We start from the raw sequence: 18,707 nt of genomic DNA on the forward strand, positions 1-18,707 counted from the left end.
GAGTGTCAGAAGTCACACTTGGACTCGCGTCAAGCTCGTACAGTTAGCAACAAGAAGACCGGAAGTAAAGCATTTTTTCCAACAATAAAAGCGCCATTCTTCCTTCAAAAAAAACTTAAAGGAAAGCCAGAAATCTTTGACAGTATGAACATTTTACGTAAAATAACAAAACGAGCAAACAAACAAATATGTATAACTATATACTACCCAATAGTGAATTTTCAACGTGTACTATGCCACAGCTCTTAATTTCCGGAAGTCCTGTAGGATATTCTGGATAGCTTGACACTGGTCACGGAGAGGCACCGTGTAGAGTTGCTTACTGTGTATTACTGCATAGTATTATGATTAAGTTTCCAAAATGCTCTAAAAATTATGACTTCCTTTCACTGCAAAGAGTGTCTAAATGTACTGTAACGGCAAATGTTGTAGAAAATTGCTGAAAAATCAAAAAATGCAAAATGAAAGTTGCAACACAACTTTTCGAGGTGGTTACGCCCCCTGTCAAATATAAAAATAAATGTCACTTCAGACTATTTATTTTGGAAAGCGTTTCCCGCCACCGCGCGGTAGGGTTTTGTAGTGCACGCGCTCTAATGCTGCCTTCTAGGGCTGTCGGAAATATCCGAATTACCTCCCAACAGTGGCAACAATTTCTTTGAAACCCGAGTTGAAAAGAGACTGGAGCTGGAATGGAGTATGGAAGTTGTGTCAACAATTAATGATGTATTTTACTGTCATGTGCAATTGTTAGGCATTGTATGTAACTAATTTGTAGCCCCATTGTTTTGAATATGTCTATTTTCACTTCTTGTTTAACTTGCACTTGTCATACATTTTTGTTTAAATACATTGATTCATTAAAACATCAATTACATGCGAATTCTGTCCTCTTCTGCCGCCGCAGCTCAAGGGAGCTTTGAGTCGCTTGATTTCTAAAATAAAATAAAAAACACAGATACCAAAAATTGTTTTGCAATGGGTCCTTTTTGTTATTAGGCCCTATGTTTTCTGAAAGCAATTCAGTGCGCGACGAGTTGTATTTCCATAGCAGTATTCTGAAAATTATGACGGAACAATTATTGGCGCTCATGTTTCTGTTCGTTAGGGGAAGGTAAGTGATGTAGAACCAAGACGTTCTACCGGCTATTCAACATGGAGGCGTCCGTGGAGAGAGATTTCTGAAGGAGACTCGTTTATTCATACATTCTCCATAATCGTAGGTATTACTGAGTGACAGTTGTATACATAAGTTAGTCTATCGTGTAAGTTATATAAATTGGTCAAACTTTGTACTATAGAACAATGTTTTCATTCAATCTTAAATGTATTTGTCTAACACTTAGCAGCAATACGTCCCGTTCTCTCGTATGGAGAGAACTGCATGCCAAATGCCATTCAAAAATGTCACTTTAATGTTTCCTTGCTTATCGGCAAACGAACATACCTGGTATAACATGACTTAATAATGGTTACGAATGAATCGATGCCACTCTTCAAGTCGGCATACATCACATTCACGAAACGGCACTTACTTCTGTACATTTTGAACTTTTGTGATCGGTTAACCTCATGTTCCATAGTCGCCTTCCACCAAAATACACCGTGTTGGGTGTTAGCGAGCAGTGGAGATGAACTCTACAAATTGAGATTTTTTAAAATATAGCGCTGTTTGGTGGGTTATCTCTATGCCGAATTTACCAGGCGACCTTAATGAGTGTTAATGAGACTTGGGCTTTGTTCTATGAGATGTGTACAGTTGCCTGTAAGCAAATGAGCATGAAATTACCAGATTTCTGAATGGAGTTTGGGGTAGCTTATCGGGGCTAGTTCCCATGTACCTATGTCATTGTTGCTGAAATGTAACGGTCGTTTCATCTGTTCAATTTTGTTTCGCTGAAGGTCAGTGTGATGGGTCTACCATGAACTGTGCTCGCTGCCTGTCGCGGCTGCAGAGTTTCGGCGTCCTGGGCCCGTCAGCCAAGTCTGCCGCCCAGTATGCTGCCTTGCTCCAGTCAGCCTCCAGTCAGCCTCCAGTTCTGTCTAACACCCACAGCCAGGTAAACTATACCCCCCATACATACAGTACATAGCCTCTTGTACTCTCTTATATGGAGAAAACGTCACGCCAAACTCCACTCAAAAATCTGTCAATTTCATGTTAGCAAAGGTACATACCGCATAAATATGCTTCACTGAATCACTGGGGTCCAGTCTTCAATTTAGTACACATATAATCCACCAAGCAGCACTCATTTCAGTAAAATTAGCTAAATCTATTATTCCCCTGTCTTCTTCCACCAAAACACCCCATGACCCCTAACACCCTGCAGCGAGTGAACCAAAAAACCTAAACCGAAAAGTTACAATTTTGTTGAAGAAATGCTGCTTGGTGAAATATATGGATGCCGAATTGAAAAGTGACTCCTAATGATGAGGAAAAGTTCCTGAGTCATATTTTATGCGTCGTGTACCTTTGCCGATAAGCAGGGCAACATTAAACTGCCAGATTTTTAAATTAGTTTGGCGTGACATTCTCTTCATATAAAAGAGAACGTATTGGGGTGAGGTAAACTTCACACCTAACTGTAAATATGTATTTTCACACTGCTTTTTAAAACAAAATTGAGCTATTTTGAATGCAGTGATAAATATACTTAATTTTGATAAGGAAACTTTTGCCTGTAAAGCTGCTATAACTTAATGCAAATGCAAAGGCTTGTGGTTTGTCACATGACCACATCCTCTGCCTCTGTGTTGGCAACCTATTGGCTGTTATTTCCACTGTCTCTTATTCCATTGGTTGATTTTAGTGTGTTTTTTTTGTAGCTATTTATGCTTTTAGACTATTTGTTTTACAAACCCTGACTAAGGTCACATGCTGAAACATGTTGGTTTTACTAATAAATCTGTTCTTGAGTGTTACTGGATTTTCCTCTGTCCTGATGTTCACAGCTACACCTTATAACCAAAAGAAATTGTCACCCGTAGGTGCTGAGGCGTTTCCACGGCAGCCCAGCCTGTCCCAAGAGTCGGCGGCCCGTGCCCTCAGACTTTGTTGAGGCCAAAAAGGACAAGTCGCTGGTCGCCCACGATGACCTGTTTGAGCGAGTGGCCAAGGAGGCCAAGACCAAGGCCACGTTCAGCAAGGTGGTGGACGTGTTCAACAAGAGGGACGTGAGGCGCCGGGGACACGTCGAGTTTATTTACGCCGCCCTGAAGAAGATGGCGGAGTTCGGCGTGGAGCGGGACCTCGTCGTCTACAACAAGCTGCTGGACGTTTTCCCCAAAGAGATTTTCGTGCCCAGGAACTTTATCCAGCGCATGTTCAACCACTATCCCCGACAGCAGGAGTGCGGAGTGCAAGTGCTGGAGCAGATGGAGAACTATGGTGTGTGTGTCGGTTTATGAGGTTCCCTCCGGTCGTGGAATATCATGGAATGTAGAGAGGGGTATTCCAGGCAGGGGAAGTCAGGGAATTTGATAAATTCTCTGGAGAAGTCAGGGAATATTAGGGAATTTTATAAATGGGTCACTTTACAGGAATATAGCAGAATGCATTTGTGGCATTAGATGGTTTTTTAGATGGAAACCAGCCTGAAAAACAACATTAATAAACCAGCAAGGGAGAGCATTTTTAGGTCATGGAAGCACTCCAATTTAGTGGACATCCACGTTTGCCTGTGTCCATGCTTTGAATTGAACTGAACACACATCCTTCTACTATTTTCTGTATGTGTGTTTGTGTGTGTGTGACCAGGTATCATGCCCAACGTGGAGACCAAGGTCCTCCTGGTCCAGATCTTCGGGGAGAAGAGCCACCCCATGAGGAAGTACCAGCGCCTCATGTATTGGTTCCCCAAGTTCAAACACATAAACCCGTTCCCCGTCCCCCTGCAGCTGCCCGAGGACCCGGTGGACCTGGCTCGACTCAGCCTGACCCGCATCGCTGGCGACCGGGACGCCAAAGTCACCGTCTACCAGGTACAGCTGGGCTTTTTCGGCTAAAGCTGAGAGAGGTTCAATACACCGGGTGCTTTATGAAGTAGATCAATACAACTACCGATCCAAGTACTACTCAGTTTACAGTCATTCATGCTGCCTAGTTCTGGCCAGAAATAAGTAATAATGATAAACAATAATAATAACATAGAAAATAGATAATAATAACATAATAAAACAGATCTTATTGAGAGACTAAAAATATCTTATTCAGAATAGATTAACAGATAAAAACAGCGTATTCAGAATAGATTAACAGGTAAAACCAGTTTATTCAGAATAGGTTGACAGTTTAAAACAGTATATCATTAAAGTATGGCTATCAGGACAGCTACTCAAAAGCACCTTGACAAGAAAAGCATGTGTTTTACAATGTAAAATATAGTAAAAATATAAGTTGTAATATTGTCGTGATGCACATGAGGCTATATGGTCATCAATACTGAGATCTGTGTGTCTGCCAGAAGGGGGCATGTAATCATGTCTGTTAATCTCCTCCTCCCTCCTAGATGCCCTGTACAGACATCACAGAGACCGGAGAGGAGATTACACTTCCACACATTGTAGGTACGGAAACAACAGAGTTTCATCTTTGGAGTTGTCATGTTTTACAGGAATTCCTGCAATATCATGGAATATAGAAAGGTGTATTCCGGACGATGGGAAATCTGGGAATCAGCTAAATTCTCTAGAATATTTTAAAATTGGTCATTTAACAGGAATTACAGGAATATAGCAGAATGTGTTTTGCAACTCGTTTGGCACATTCATTGCTTTAGATGGTTTTCCAGCCCAACTGGAATGGAAACCTGACTGAAAAACACCATTAACAAACCAGGAAGGAAGAACATTTGACCAAATGCATTGGTCTTAATCATATCCGTACACGTTCTTTTCAGTGTTTTCCTTTCCTTTCTTTCCTCTCCAGGTATCCAAAGCCCCGACCAGATAGAGCTGCTGGCCAGGCACAACACCAGCAGGCCGGTGTTCGTGGAGGGACCCTTCCCTCTGTGGCTGAGGAAGACCTGTGTCTACTACTACATCCTCAGAGCCGAGCCCGTGCCCCTCGACGAGAAGGTGGGGCACACACACACACACCATTCATTTCCAGTTTTCTGAATGGCGGTTATGTCTTGAGGGGAAAAAAATCCACCCTAAAACACTTTAACACTGTTCTGTATCTGTATGTATCTTGCATTTCTGTGTCCATGTTGTTGTTTGGTAAAATGTCAAAGCTTGTATGTTTTTTAGTGCTAAACTACAACTTGTTTCACTTATTTTCTTTTTATTATTTTTATTATTTTTATTATTATTTTTTATTCCTGGACTTCTGTATGAGTAATTGCATCTCCAGGTCTAATGTTGGTTCACTTCACTTCAGCAGGCTGCTTTTTTTTAATATTGGTATATATTTAATTTAAGTAAATAACTAACTAATAATAAGGTAGAGGTTTTTTGAGTATGCATAAAATAGAGGTTGCTTTTTTTGGGGGGGGGGGATGCATCTCACCACTGATGCCACCACTCACCACCATCTGATTTTGACAAAACTTGTGGAAATGATGCATCTCACCGCTGCATTCCAGCATTCAAAATGACACTGATTGGCCCAATAGATGAGTTTCCCGTTTACAAACAGTCAACAGCTCGGGCAGAAAAGCCGCTGTGGCTATCGGAGCTATAGCAACTTGGCTGTCGCACTGATAACAAACAAACGGACAACAATGGCGTACCTGGCTAGTTCGTCAGACTCTGATCACACAGACTATTTAGAAAAACTTGTTTTAAGTACTGGTGAATGACTGCCGGACCCTTATGCAATCCCAGTTGATGAATGGCTTGTAGACATGGCCAAGTGGCCACTGATCCAATGGCAAGACATATATGTATCTGATTGAAAAGCCTAGCGTATACAAAAGACACCCTCCGAGCATACAAATCTCTCGATTCTGTAAATTACGTAGTATGTTGTTCATGTGCAACAAATTAGACATTACATCTCTGGTGAGTTTTGTGTGTTCAGAGCAGAGGTCTTACCCAGCCAGCGTCAAAGTGTGAAGGCAAAGCCTTGTGATGCCTGGGTGTACGTACTGAAAAAGGCGACATCCTGACAACAAATTGTACATGTATGGCCGGGTAAGTGTCAACCAGGGGGTTTACTATGAAGCTAGCTAACTGAGTTAGCTGGATTGCTACTTCAATAGCACCCAGCTGCAGACCCGGAGAAGCCCCTGGCTAGGCTAGGCGGGGTTAGGTGAGTGTGCTGCCAGGCCAGGGGCTTCTCCGCTTCTTCGCTTCAGGGAACTCAGACTACTAACTAACGAACTGAGTGGCTATCGGTAGCCTTTCTGCCCCTGAGATGCGCGCACACTTTGTGACGTTGCTCGGAAACTCATCTATGGGGAACTACAGTTACAGCTCAAAACAAGGTGACATATCTGTTACTGATTGGCCCAGATGGGGACTTCATTATTCATCGGTAACTACATTTGTTCTCGTTTGTTTTTGCATTTTTTTTCTGATCAGGCAGTTGAAACGATGACCTATTCCAAATTGTTTACCGGCCAATTATGATCGGTGCACCCCTGATACTGGATGTTTCATGTTCACACACTGAAATCCGTTCGCATCACCACTGCTAGCTGAACCTCATGCAGTTGTATCTGTGTTTGTGGTCCCCCCCCCCCCCCCCAGGTAGAGGAGCCCTATGATCCAGAGAGGTGCTTCGACTTCCCTCTGCAGCTGAACTTGGATTTGCAGCGCGACCTTGGGGATGACGAGAGCTTCGATATGGAAGATGGTAAGATATTAGTATTGGTATCGGCCTTCAAAAACCCATATCAGTCAAACAGCCCACATCCCCCACCATATGTCATATGTTTTTGTCTACATAACACACAATCAGAGGACAAGTTCAAGCTGTACAGCTTTTAATGGTCCATTTTTATCATGTGGGAGTCAATAAAAATCCTCCAGTCAAACAGGAAACCTCATATGTGTCGTCTTCTCTCTCCAGTGGACGAGGGTCCAGTCTTTGCCATGTGCATGACCAGCCAGGGAGACCAGGCCACCCTCAACCAGTGGATCTCCGGCCTCCAGCAGGCCAACCCCGTCCTGGGCCGGGTCCCCACCCTCTTCCGCCTGGACGCCGGCCCTCGGGAGCTGCAGCGGGCGGCCGACACGGAACCGGGCCGCGGCCACCGGCCCGACCCAGAGACCGACGCCCGGGCCGGGGAAGAAGAACCGCGGTGCGAACCAGAACCTGATATTGTCGTGGAAGAAGAGCCGCGGAGAAGCCAGGGGATGAAGCACTGAACGGCAATAGGACTGTGAGCCTATCTTCATCCCATATAAAGCCGATTTTGATGTATAGGTCAAACTCGGCTGGGGCAAGGTGGATGAAACCAGTATGAGGTGGCAGTGCATTCTCAATAGGAAGCAGTGGCACAAGACGCCCAAGTGGGACAAAACCAGTGCACCTTGAGGAAGGTTCTGGGAAATATCAGCTGGTGTTTAAGCACTAAATACATCTTAAATCAACTTGAGTATCATTTTGGTTCCCGCTTGCAACTCCCCATTTGAGTGTCTTGCATTTGAAATCACCACAGATCAAGGTCATTTAAATTGGCAGAAACCAGCAATGAAAGTTCCACTGGTCATGGACTGAATCCCCAGTGTACTATAGCTGGGTTTCCATCCAAGCATTTTTTTGCAAATCATGATGTATTTGAATTAGAAAAGCTCAATTGAAACGGCAAAACTCAAGAAAATATCCTCAATATTGCAAACAAGTTTTCACGTTCGCTTGAAGCGGAGCGTCTTTTGGTCACTAAATAAATTCCGTAGGCTTGGCGTGATCGGCCTGATGAACGGGTTCAAGTTCAAAGAGGAACAGTTCAAAATTGACTTTGGACATCATCACCAATATAAGTCTACGTCACAGTTGTATGACTATTAGTTTATACATAATAATATTGCCAGTGCATTTCATTGTTTCTATGTTCAGAGAGCATGAAATATGGCCAACATTTATCAATTCTTGAAAGTTTCCATTTTTCTGGTGGACATTTTTCTTTACTTTCAGGAAATCCGTATTTTACTTACTTACATTACTTACATTTTAAAAGTTTGCTTAAAATTTGCTTGGCAACTGGATGGAAACGCAGCTTATGACTGAAAAAATGATCAAGCTAGAATTCAAACAGATGTATCCTAGACATTTCCATATAGATTTGTTATTGATCTGACACTCTTATCAAGCATGACCTGCATTGAGTGAGCAGGTGGGGGTTCAGTGTCTTGTTCAAGCGCACATGGCTGTTGCTGGGATGGAAGACTTAAGACCTTTGGGTTACGGAACGGTCTCTCTAAACCACAAGGCTTCACTGCAGTTTGTACTGTGGTCAACCCAAGTCTGAATAAAAGTGAAAGCCAGCAGCGGTGTATAAATACCGTCTATAATATACATAATAATATATATGTAACTCGATGCTCTTTAAAGTCATTTCAGTGCTTAAATAAAGCATTCATTAAGACTATTAGAGCACATTGAAGGTACTGTGTGTCAAACAGTCCGCAATCATCACAAAATAAAGACTCCCTTTCTAAGTTCTGTTGACTGAGGTCCTTTGTGTTCATGAAAGCCATTGAAATATTGTATTGAAGTGATGGTGGTGGATAGGTAAGTTCCTCTCACTGATATGAATATTTCATGTATCACGAAGCCAGTTCGGCCTAAGGTAAATTTGCAATAGCCGGCTACAGAAAAACAAACAGTGTCAATCCTGGCAAACCGGTCTCTCCAAGGTGGTTATCAACTGGCCATGAGAGAGGCGGGGATTGTAACAAAGAGCCAGTCACATACAACATGGACAGATCCAGAGCAACGGATTTCACTCAAGAAAAACAAACTACTGTAATGAATAAATATGAGGAATACTAAAAAATAACGGCAAAAAGTGACACTTGCCGCTGCCAAAGCTAGAGAGGATTGCTGGAGGAAAACTGTAGATAGTCCTCTGCTGCATAGGAAGTGATGCATTCTATGGTTATTTTATTGAAACTAAAACTAATTATGTGTATTGTATCAGTGCATACTCATAACCTTAATGTTTTTCCTATAGCGGCAAGAGAATCATTTTTATTGGCATTTTTCATGAAAAAAATATGATTTGGATATGTTCTCCTTCAAGAGTCCTGGCCTTTATTTGTGGAGCTCAAGTTGATGATAGGTAAATCTGAAAGCAAGGTATCTGCTGATCCTTAAAAAGCCTGAAAAAGTCTTAATCTTTTAAGGCCTGAAAAACTAACATCCAGTTAGTAGAAGTCTTATTTTCTCACCATGTAATGACAGGTTTCTTTGTCCAAGAGAACAGTACAAACTGCATCCTCCTGGTTTCCTTTTTCTTATTCTGCTTGTATAGTTTCACAACTTTCATGTTCAATCTTAAATCCAATTCCAGATAGCATTAGAAAGGTCTTAAAAAGCCTTAAATTTGGCTTTCTGACACCTGCAGATACCCTGGAAAGTCGATCATCTCATTGTGAAAAAAGTGATGCTCATATGTCAATCACAGAACCAGCTCAAAAGGTATAAAAGGTTTATTAGTACTAAGAAGGCATTTGAACATTCCCTTTTAACCAGTAAACAAGTCATCAAGTCAGAATTACATTCTCATAAGGTAAAATAGCTTGGTCAGTTTCAGATATTTACAGTTGGTTGTGGCTGTGTGGGCATTGTTTCTTCCCATAATGCATTTCTCTGATTCGACACGACCGACTCGCGAAGCTTTGTGCTCAACGGGACTTTATCTCAGCATACTGGTGATGAAAATCATATGGGAAAAAAAAAGAAAAATGGGAAAGCATTCCGGATCATCATCATCTGTAATATACAACTGTCCATCTGTTTACGACTCATGCAAGGACGCCTTTGGATCTTCCAAAACTCACAAATGAGATACTAGCTAAGGATATCAATAATGCATCATCATGACATAATCAGTTGTGTAAGAACAGATTCAATAAATAATAAATAAAGTTACATTTTCCATTGGAAGATTGTTCAAAAATAAAGAAAACAGCACAGTAAAAGATTTGGCATCATAACCACTTGTATTTTGTGTCGTATTTACAGTGTGTTTCATGTTTGACAGAGCTGATATGAACTGCAGGAGTATGTTTGTTTTTTTTGTTTGTTGTTTACAGGAGTTCAGAAAGTTACTGTAAAAAGTTGTTGAATACAAAAAGGTGTCAAACAGGAGTATCTAAGGTTCAGGGTTTGAAGTACAGCATGGTGCGTTACTATGGAACCAGAACAGTGACGTTAGTATTTGGCACTGAAAAAAAAGTTGGCATTGTATTTGGAATTGGGGGAAAAAATGGCATTGAAAAACAGGACATTGGCATTGAAAACAAAAATTTAACTGATAAAAAAAAAAACATTGGCATTGAAAAACTTTAATTGAAAATAGTATTTATTGGAACTGGAAAAAAAAATCTTGGCATTGAAAAAAAATGGATTGAACAATAGTATGCTGACATTAAAAAATAAAAACTTGGCATAAAAAATTAACTGAATGTAACACACTTTCTCTACACGTTTTTATTTTTTGATGCCAATGTTTTATTTTTCCAATACATTTTTTTTCAATGCCAAGATTTTTAATGAAAGTTTTTCAATGCGGATGTTTGTTTGTTTTTCAGTTCCAATAAATTCAATTTTCTTTTTTTATATGCAGGTGTTTTTTTAGGTTTTTTTTTAGTTACAATAAATACCATTTTCAATTAAAGTTTTTCAATGCAGATGGGTTTTTTTTTGTTTTTTTCAGTTAAATTTTTGTTTTCAATGCCAATGTCCTGTTTTTCAATGCCAATTTTTTTTCAATTCCAAATACAATGCCGACGTTTTTTTTGGTTCACTGCCAAATACTAGTCATTGTTCTGTCTCCATACTTACCGGCTACAAAAAACAGCTGTAAAACATTTCCAGGCCCTTGTAGAAGACGCCCATGCAAACATCCGCGAACAACGGGAGTAGAACGGTCTTGGACCTGAACGCCAGCCTTTTAGTTGTGCAGTAAAAACTTTGTACAAAACTGATAGGAACTGTCGGCTCGTACAAATACACGACAATAGAAAGATTTTACGTATTGTGCTGTGTGTGAGAAATAGAGTTAGACCGATATATCAATTTGCCGATATATTAGGCCGATATTGGGGTTTTATAATAAATGTCATATATTATTTATCATAATTTATCGGCCAGTCAGTTTGGTCCATCTCTGATAAGATGGAGGATCTTCCTGACCGCAGCTACACAAAAATTTAAATTTTGGAATTTGATTTTCTTCACACATTTTATTTATTCATTTGATTGTTCAGTAATGTTTTCTGTAAACTAATTTTTCAGCAATGTATCCCAGAGTTTCTCCCACCATTGAATAGGTGGAGTGGGAACTGCTAAATAATTTCATGAATCTAGGTTTCAATGGAGAGTTTTAGTGTCCCATGATGGTCTAAATGCTTTTTCACCCTGACAAGAATTAAATCCTGGGAGAAACATTGATTACTTGTTTTTTTAGCATAAAAATGGTCAAATTTAAAGATACTGAATATAATCACAAAATATCGGCTATCAGCGGTTTCAGTATAAAAATATCGGTATCGGCCTTCGAAAACCCATATCAGTTGAACCCTGGTAGGAAATGAGGTAAAGCTTCTTTTTGGGGTGTGTGTTCCCTTTACAGCATTCCCTTTCAAGCTGACCTTCCATGAAGGTGAACAAACTGATCTTTTTTCGTTTTTTTTCATGAAAATAAATAAATAAGACAAATAAAGTGTCGGTCTTCTCTTCTGGTCCGTATTCTTCTGCAGGCTCTGACATTTAGTTCCTGTGTGCTTCTGCAAAACAAATATGTGAAAATCACATCGTCTGCCATTCAGAAGCTATGTTTCCATCCAGTCAACAAATTTTAAGCAAACATACTGTATTTTCTTAACTTATTATAGCTTGTTATATTCAATACTCTACTGTACCACCTAAGGGTCATACAACCAGGATGGGATATACCTGGGGAAAACAGTGGGTGTATTTCTGAAGGTCAGACAAACATCGCTATGTTTCCATCGCTATTCATCACACTACTTATCCACCAAAACATTTTCAGAATTTTATAAAATTTTGCCGCCTACATTCAGCTTTTCTCACTTGACATATCCCATTATGTGTAAAAATACACAGGTGGATACTGTCTACTGTCAACTGTCAAATTGATGGTTCTTTTTGCCTCAAATTCAAAAAAATGTCAACAGTGAGATAGGTAGTATATAGTTAGGTTAGACAGAAATATGGGTCCGATATTGTCCTTTTATTAAAAATTAGATCTGGTCCAGTCAGTGTCACCCACCTCTGATATAATAGATATGATGCAGTGTGATTGATTACATACATACAGTACTTATTGTAGAATTTATCAATACTACACTGGTTATTTATGGGAAGACCTTAACCTGAACTGATTATAATGAGGCATTTTGATCAGATTCCACACAAGTAGTACTATGCTATTAGTAGTAGTAGTCGTAGTAGTAGCAGTAGTAGTATTTATTTCTAGGTTTCAATGGAGAGTTTTAGTGTCCCATGGTCTAAATGCTGTTTCAGGGGCTTTTCCATCCTGACAAGATTACACTGAATACTTGCCATTTCTTTTTTGGGGAATTTTTTGGCATAAAAATTGTCACATGCATGACTTAACGTGTGCAGTTTTCCTTTTACCTCTTAAATGTATAAATCTATAAATACTGACTAAAAGGATAATTCCGGATATTTTCAACTTGGGCTTTATTTTCCATCATGATGATTGATTGTGCTCAAAATTTCATCACTTCACAAAATTGAAAATGAGGCCCAGGTTGAAAATAAGCAGAATTATCCTTTAACAGCTGCCCTCCCCTCTCTCTACATCACTTCATTATTACTTCAGTATATCTCCACCGTACCTGCCAGGGCCCCGCCGTGCTGCTGCAGCTGGCTGGTGAAGAAGCGCTCCCGCTGGGACACCTGCTCGTCCCAGGCCTCCAGGATGCGCCGGCGCTCCCCGGCCTCCAGGCTCAGCGTGTCCGGGTGGGCCTCGTCGATGTGGGCCCGCGCTCCCTCCAGGCTGTGGGAGTACTGCAGCTCCCCGCACACCATGCACACCAGCAGCTGGTTCAGCGGGTCGTAGTCCATGAGGTAGCGGTTCCTCCACACGGCGTCCGACACGGGACCGTCCTCACCGTTAGTGTCGTCGTAGTCCTCGAACAGGACCTCCGATTCATCTGGAAAGACAGTGGGGAGGAAATTAAAGTCAATGACATGTATACTAGGGTTTGACCAATATGGGTTTTTGAGGGTCAATACCAATATTTTTAGATGCAAGCTGCTGATAACCAAAATTTTGTGCTATATTCAATATATTTTAATTTGACCATTTTCATGTCAGAAAAATAAAAAAATTCCAATTCTGGATGTGGGTTATTAGACCAATATGGTTTTTGAAGGCCGGTACCAACATTGATATTTAAACTGTCAATAGTCAATATTCTTTGTCTAAATTTTACTATTTCAATCCAAAATTTGCAAAAAAAATTCAAGAAAATTGAGAATTGTATTCTTGTCAGGGAGGAAAAGCCCCTGGTACAGCATTTAGACCAAAACTAAACTACTTCTAGACTACTACTAAAAATACAGTAGTGAAATGAAAGCAAAGTTTTTTGCTATCTAGCATTGATAACATTTTCAAAAAGGTAAATCTTCAAAAAGTTACCAAAAACCTTTTTAAATTGAAAGTGACAGAGTTGATACTTCACCTTCTATTGGTGCTGTGTAACTTGAGTATGGAAAGTACCCCAGGTCCGTGTCTGAGGAAGTGCTGTGAAAAACAAAGTCAAAGTTACTTCCACTATTATCAAACATTGAGCTGGCAACAACTACAAAGAGCAGCCAAACAAGTTTCCCACCTCATGAGCTGTTCAGATTCCTCCGAGGAGTTTACCCACTGACCAGAATCCTATAGATAAGACAGGGAGAGAGAGAGATGGGGGGGGGGTTAAAAGAAATGAGAGACTGTCATAAACAAACAACTGTACTTAGGCTCCGTTCACACTGCAGCTGAACGTGTCCCAGTTCTGATTTGTTACCTCACATGTCACGCAATCAGTGTGAAGAGCAAAGAGCTGCACGGAGTCACATGTTAGCAGTCAGTATCTGTCAGTTCATATTGGTGTGAGATATCGCTTACATCCTAGAATACATATGTACAGTCATCCAAAAATAATCAGATATGAGCAGCAATTCAGAATTGAGCATGAAGTCCTGCAGTGTGAACGTAGTCTTAGAGTTACTCATAAATGATCCACACTCTCAATCATTCAATATGAATATATTAATGATACAGAACCTCTAATCCATCTTTTTCAGATACCAGTGAAGCCCTTACCTGTGTCTCCAGGCCCTGTGCAGGCAGGATGGGCCTCCAGTTGTTGGAGGCTCTCCTTTGGGTGAGCTCCCTGTCCCGAATGGCCTTCCTGGCTCTCTGCTCCTTCTTTTTTACCCTCCAGTACTCCCTCTTCCTCTTCAGAAAGTCCTCCTCAGACTCTCCTGGGATGGGCTTTGGAGGAACCATGGTGCTTATAGGCGCCAGCTTGCCGGGAGCCGGGAGCATATGCTGGGGGCTCCGAGGCGGAACGCAAGGGATTTTTACGGGATTGCGGGTGGATGTGCAATTTGGACTTTGACCGAGGGGTTCGATGGGTTGCAGGTTGATGCTGGACAGCGGGTTGTCTGGGGGTTTCAGAGTAGGGAGGGAGGGGGCTGAGTCTACATCTGTGCTTTCTGGCACCTCGAGCGTCCACTTTCGAACTCTGGGCTGATCAGGGCTTGAACCTGGCGTGGCTTGTTGCTGATTCTCCACTAACAGCAGCCTGCCGTCCATCCCGTTGCCCAGCGACGGAGCGGCGGCGTCAGCTCCTGCAGGGTCAGACACAGGACTCAGGCTACGAGACGTCTGCGAAGGCCCAACATGCATTTCACTCTGCGCCCTGCTGGGTGAACAGGAGACGCTGCTGATGGGTGGTTTGACCTGGAGTGTGTCGGGTGATTGTCCAGCACTAGATGTAGTAGGGCTGACGACCAGGACAGTAGGGATGCTAGTCACTGCTGTCAGAGTAGCAGTGGAAGGCTTGGGCTGGAGGGCTGGTTTTATTGGTGGACTCACACCCTTGACACTGTTGATAATAACGAGACTTGGAGCCTGAAAGATGACGAACAAATTAGGAAACACAATGAAAGCCAGAGATTAGTTCATAACCAATGCATCTTTCCAAAACATACACTTAAGTGTTTGTCTCAAGTTTTAACGGGGCCCCTCTAAGTCGCCTTCCCCTCTATTTTTGCTGCTGGAGTGTCAAATGCCAGAGAGAGGTTTGTGGTGTAATGATTCAGGTTTCAGCTGGACTGGGCATTGAGCCCTGCCTACAATCAGTGGTGGAAAGAGTACTAGAATATCCTACTTAGAAGTATTGTTACTCTGCTGATATTTTACTTAAAAAGTAAAACTAAACTAGTACCTAAAAAAGTACTAGTGTAAAAATCTACTGAAGAAAAAGTAAAAAGTAGCTAATTTAAAATGTACTCAGAGTTACTTTTTTAGAAAAGATCACAGTTTTAGATGTTATCTTTTCTCTGCAATTCTAAAAGGACAAGAGGACAGAGTTCAATCCTAAGTTCTTTTAAATTTTTCCCATGTGGCGAGTCACTTCTAACCTGGCTGACACAGCGGCCCTGTGTAGGGCTCCACAGAGCCTGGATACGGTTCTTTGATCTATGTCAGCAAACCCATGATAATGAGGTAATCACATGTCAAAACACAACTTGCTCTTTACGAAAACCTGCTGCTAGCTGGGCTGCACCTAGCTAGCATAGTTTCCTCTTGCCCTTAGCTAGCAGTTGTGGTTACGGTAGACTGGAGCGGCTTTTGGAGGCTATGTAGGAACTTGAGAATATAGCCACATTCAAACATATTGGGGTACTGCCAGTAGCCGCCATTTTCTCCACTCCTTGTAGGGCGGGCGAGCCGTAAAGTGAGAGGTATTTTGCCCAGTAAAAGTTATTCTTGGCAGGTAAATTATTTGAGTTTACAAGCCCTTAGCAGATGAGCCAAAAAGTTCATTTTAAACGCTCACTCTAACATATTCACTCACCTGAATGTTTTTCGGGGAAAATCGCCTGTATTCTCCCTGTCTCTCTTTCTGCCTGGCCTTTGACCTGGCCCTCTGCTGCCTCTTCATCAGCTTCCAGTACTCCCTCTTCTTCTGCAGGCTGCTCATGCCGCTCTGCTCTGCCACCACGTGCTGCTGTTGCTGTTGTGCTGATGGTGAGTTGTTCTTTTGGCCTTGCTGTTGTGGTGGACACTGTTGTTCACAGTGTTGTTGCTGTGGATGCTGGTGATCCAAGGGTAGGTGATGCAGCTTTGGCGGCTCTGGGGAGCAGCAGTGTTGATGGCCCACCTTTTTGGTGCGAAGCCTCTGGGCTCTGCGTGGGGATGATGGGGTTGAGCCGTCTGAGGCTTCCAGGGAGGTGCACAAGTATGAAGGGGTTTGAGATGAATGTTCAGAGGCGGGGTGCAGGACTGCCTCATCAGAGGAGGGCAGAAGTGGGAGTGTTAATGTGGTAATCTGGGGCGAGTTCTTGACATGAGGGCTCGGTGAACGAGCTGTTACCAAGGCATTAGCATCTGCCTGCCAGCTTTTGATCTGTAATGTAAGGTCAGCAGCAATGGGCACCTCCTCTTCATCTCCGAGGGAGAGCTGAGGTACGTTTGGCTTCATCTCTTGCTCTGGGCCCTCGTCTGCTAGACCATCCTCCACTTCAGGTTTACAGGGCAGATGATCTGTTTTAGCACCAGTCGGTTCATTTTTACACTCAGTCACTGTGCTGAGCGATTCCTCCAGGAGTTTTTTCATAGAGGCCACGGCTAAGAGAGTGGTAGCTTGGCTGTCTGTACTCAGAGCTGGGTCAGGATCTGGCTGAGGTGCTGGAGGTGGTGATGGAGAGGGTGGGGGTTTGATATCTAGACAGATGGCTTGTTCTGGTTGAGAATTTAGGTCAACTGCTGGTGTAGACTCGCCTTCTTGTTTTATCTCATTTGCCTGTGGTGTAATAGGCACACTACTGTTGGGAAGAGGTTGGGTATTCCCTCTATGGTTAGTTACATTTCTGCTTAATGTGATATTGGTCGCTGCTACTTGTTGAGGAGGTGTCAGCTTTTGCATCTTCCTCCTCTGTAAGGCTGCATTGACCCTAGCTTGTAACACACCCTGCTTCAGCCTAGCAGCACGAGCTGCTCGCTGCTCTCGTTTCTTAACCCTCCAGTACTCCCTCTTCTTTGCCATCCTCTCCTCCTCGGTCAACTCTGGATCCAGAGAGGGCGCCGATAGTGACGATGCACTACTTGAAACGGCCATTTTCATGACACAGCCACCGACGTTTGACCCTGCTGCCAACACTCCAGAAACGGTGTTTTGAAGGGTTTGAGGGTGAGTGAGTGTGAGCTGACCTGTGGTTTGAACAGCTAATGTGTGTGAATTAGTAACAGTTGCGCTTGTGCTTTCAAGTTGGGTCCTTGGTCTGATTGACAGTAACCTTGGAGGCTTGTTTACTGACTGGCAAGCAAGTGGAAAGGAGACTTTCGCCTGAGCTGGGCGGAGTGGAGGGGGAGGCCGGTTTACCCTGATGGGGTCTCCTAATGCCACACTTTTAGTTGCACTACCTCCAAGTTTGGTGTGAGGTTGATGTTGACGGGGTGTGATGGTGTTATTGTTAGAAAGTAGATGAACTTCTTCTTCACTTTTGCTTGCTGCTGCGTTGTGATCCGTGGGAACTTGGGGGATGTTAATGGTCACCGTCCCATCCTCTTTGATGAACCCTCCAATGGTCTCAGAGGCATGGGTAAGGGTGCTTCCTGTTGGCTGGGTCACGGTGCTGCAGGCCTCCGCTCTGGCCCTCCTCATCTCCTCTAGTATTTTCTGGTAACGTTTCACTCTACGCATCAGAGAATCCTTCTCCTTCAACCTGGCCTTCACCTCTACAGACAGCTTGGCTCGCTGCTCGCGCTTTTTGATGCGCCAGTACTCTCGCCTCCTGGCCGCCGTCTGCTCAGGTATCTCATTGGGGTCAATTTTGGGGGCATTTCTGGTATTGAAGACTGAAGCATGGGATGGGGATTTCCCCCTTATGGTTCTTTGAATCATGAAACTCTTCTGGGCTTCAATGAACCTCTGTCTAGGCGTTCTACATCGTGCAATCGCTCGGCTAGAATTTGAAAGATGTACATAACTGGGAAGCTTTCTGGTTGGTTCTCCTGGCTTTTTCTCAGAAATAGCATCATGTCTGATAACTGTCTGTGATGCCTTATCCCCCTGTGATTCTTCTACTTTTATCTGGACTGCTTGCTGATTCTGGTTAAGGTTAACTGTGGTTAACTTAGCTGCCCCTGACTGTAAATGAGCATTCTCCTTTTTAACAGCTATGGTAGTGTGTTTAGTCATGGTAGAGGACATTACCATGACTCTGGTGTTCTTCATAAAACGTCCTGCAGATGTAAACGGGGTCTTGACCCTACTAAAACACTGTCTCCGGCCTGCTCCTCTGAAAAATGATGGAGATG

General features: G+C 42.6%; 2 protein-coding genes across 2 annotated transcripts; one reads left to right on the top strand and one right to left on the bottom strand.

Annotated features, from left to right (window-relative positions):
- The first annotated feature begins 1,901 nt into the window (after positions 1–1,901).
- On the top strand, positions 1,902–7,621 carry ecsit (ECSIT signaling integrator). Its single transcript, XM_071926113.2, has 7 exons — positions 1,902–2,060; positions 2,992–3,391; positions 3,761–3,984; positions 4,512–4,569; positions 4,931–5,079; positions 6,697–6,802; positions 7,019–7,621. The coding sequence occupies exons 1-7, from the start codon at positions 1,923–1,925 to the stop codon at positions 7,315–7,317; spliced, it is 1,374 nt and encodes a 457-aa protein (XP_071782214.2). The 5' UTR covers positions 1,902–1,922; the 3' UTR covers positions 7,318–7,621.
- Positions 7,622–12,982: 5,361 nt separating this feature from the next.
- On the bottom strand, positions 12,983–17,505 carry LOC144543546 (uncharacterized). The gene is made up of 6 exons (XM_078291729.1): positions 17,358–17,505; positions 16,243–17,075; positions 14,481–15,293; positions 14,002–14,051; positions 13,852–13,913; positions 12,983–13,320 (listed from the first exon to the last, which is right to left on the bottom strand). The coding sequence occupies exons 1-6, from the start codon at positions 17,503–17,505 to the stop codon at positions 12,983–12,985; spliced, it is 2,244 nt and encodes a 747-aa protein (XP_078147855.1).
- Positions 17,506–18,707: the final 1,202 nt, after the last annotated feature.

Source organism: Centroberyx gerrardi, chromosome 23 (assembly GCF_048128805.1).
Source record: "Centroberyx gerrardi isolate f3 chromosome 23, fCenGer3.hap1.cur.20231027, whole genome shotgun sequence".
Taxonomy (NCBI): Eukaryota; Metazoa; Chordata; class Actinopteri; order Beryciformes; family Berycidae; genus Centroberyx; species Centroberyx gerrardi.

Excerpts from the sequence above, each read along its gene's own strand:
- ecsit (XM_071926113.2), top strand. The coding sequence starts at position 1,923 with ATGAACTGTGCTCGCTGCCTGTCGCGGCTGCAGAGTTTCGGCGTCCTG. Across the intron at positions 4,570-4,930 it reads TACACTTCCACACATTGTAG|GTATCCAAAGCCCCGACCAG; the intron begins GTACGGAAACAA and ends TTTCCTCTCCAG. Across the intron at positions 6,803-7,018 it reads GAGCTTCGATATGGAAGATG|TGGACGAGGGTCCAGTCTTT; the intron begins GTAAGATATTAG and ends TTCTCTCTCCAG.
- LOC144543546 (XM_078291729.1), bottom strand. The coding sequence starts at position 17,505 with ATGGCCGTTTCAAGTAGTGCATCGTCACTATCGGCGCCCTCTCTGGAT. Across the intron at positions 17,076-17,357 it reads TGCTGCTAGGCTGAAGCAGG|CACCTCAGCCAGATCCTGAC; the intron begins GTGTGTTACAAG and ends CACCACCTCCAG. Across the intron at positions 13,321-13,851 it reads TTACACAGCACCAATAGAAG|ATGAATCGGAGGTCCTGTTC; the intron begins GTGAAGTATCAA and ends CTGTCTTTCCAG.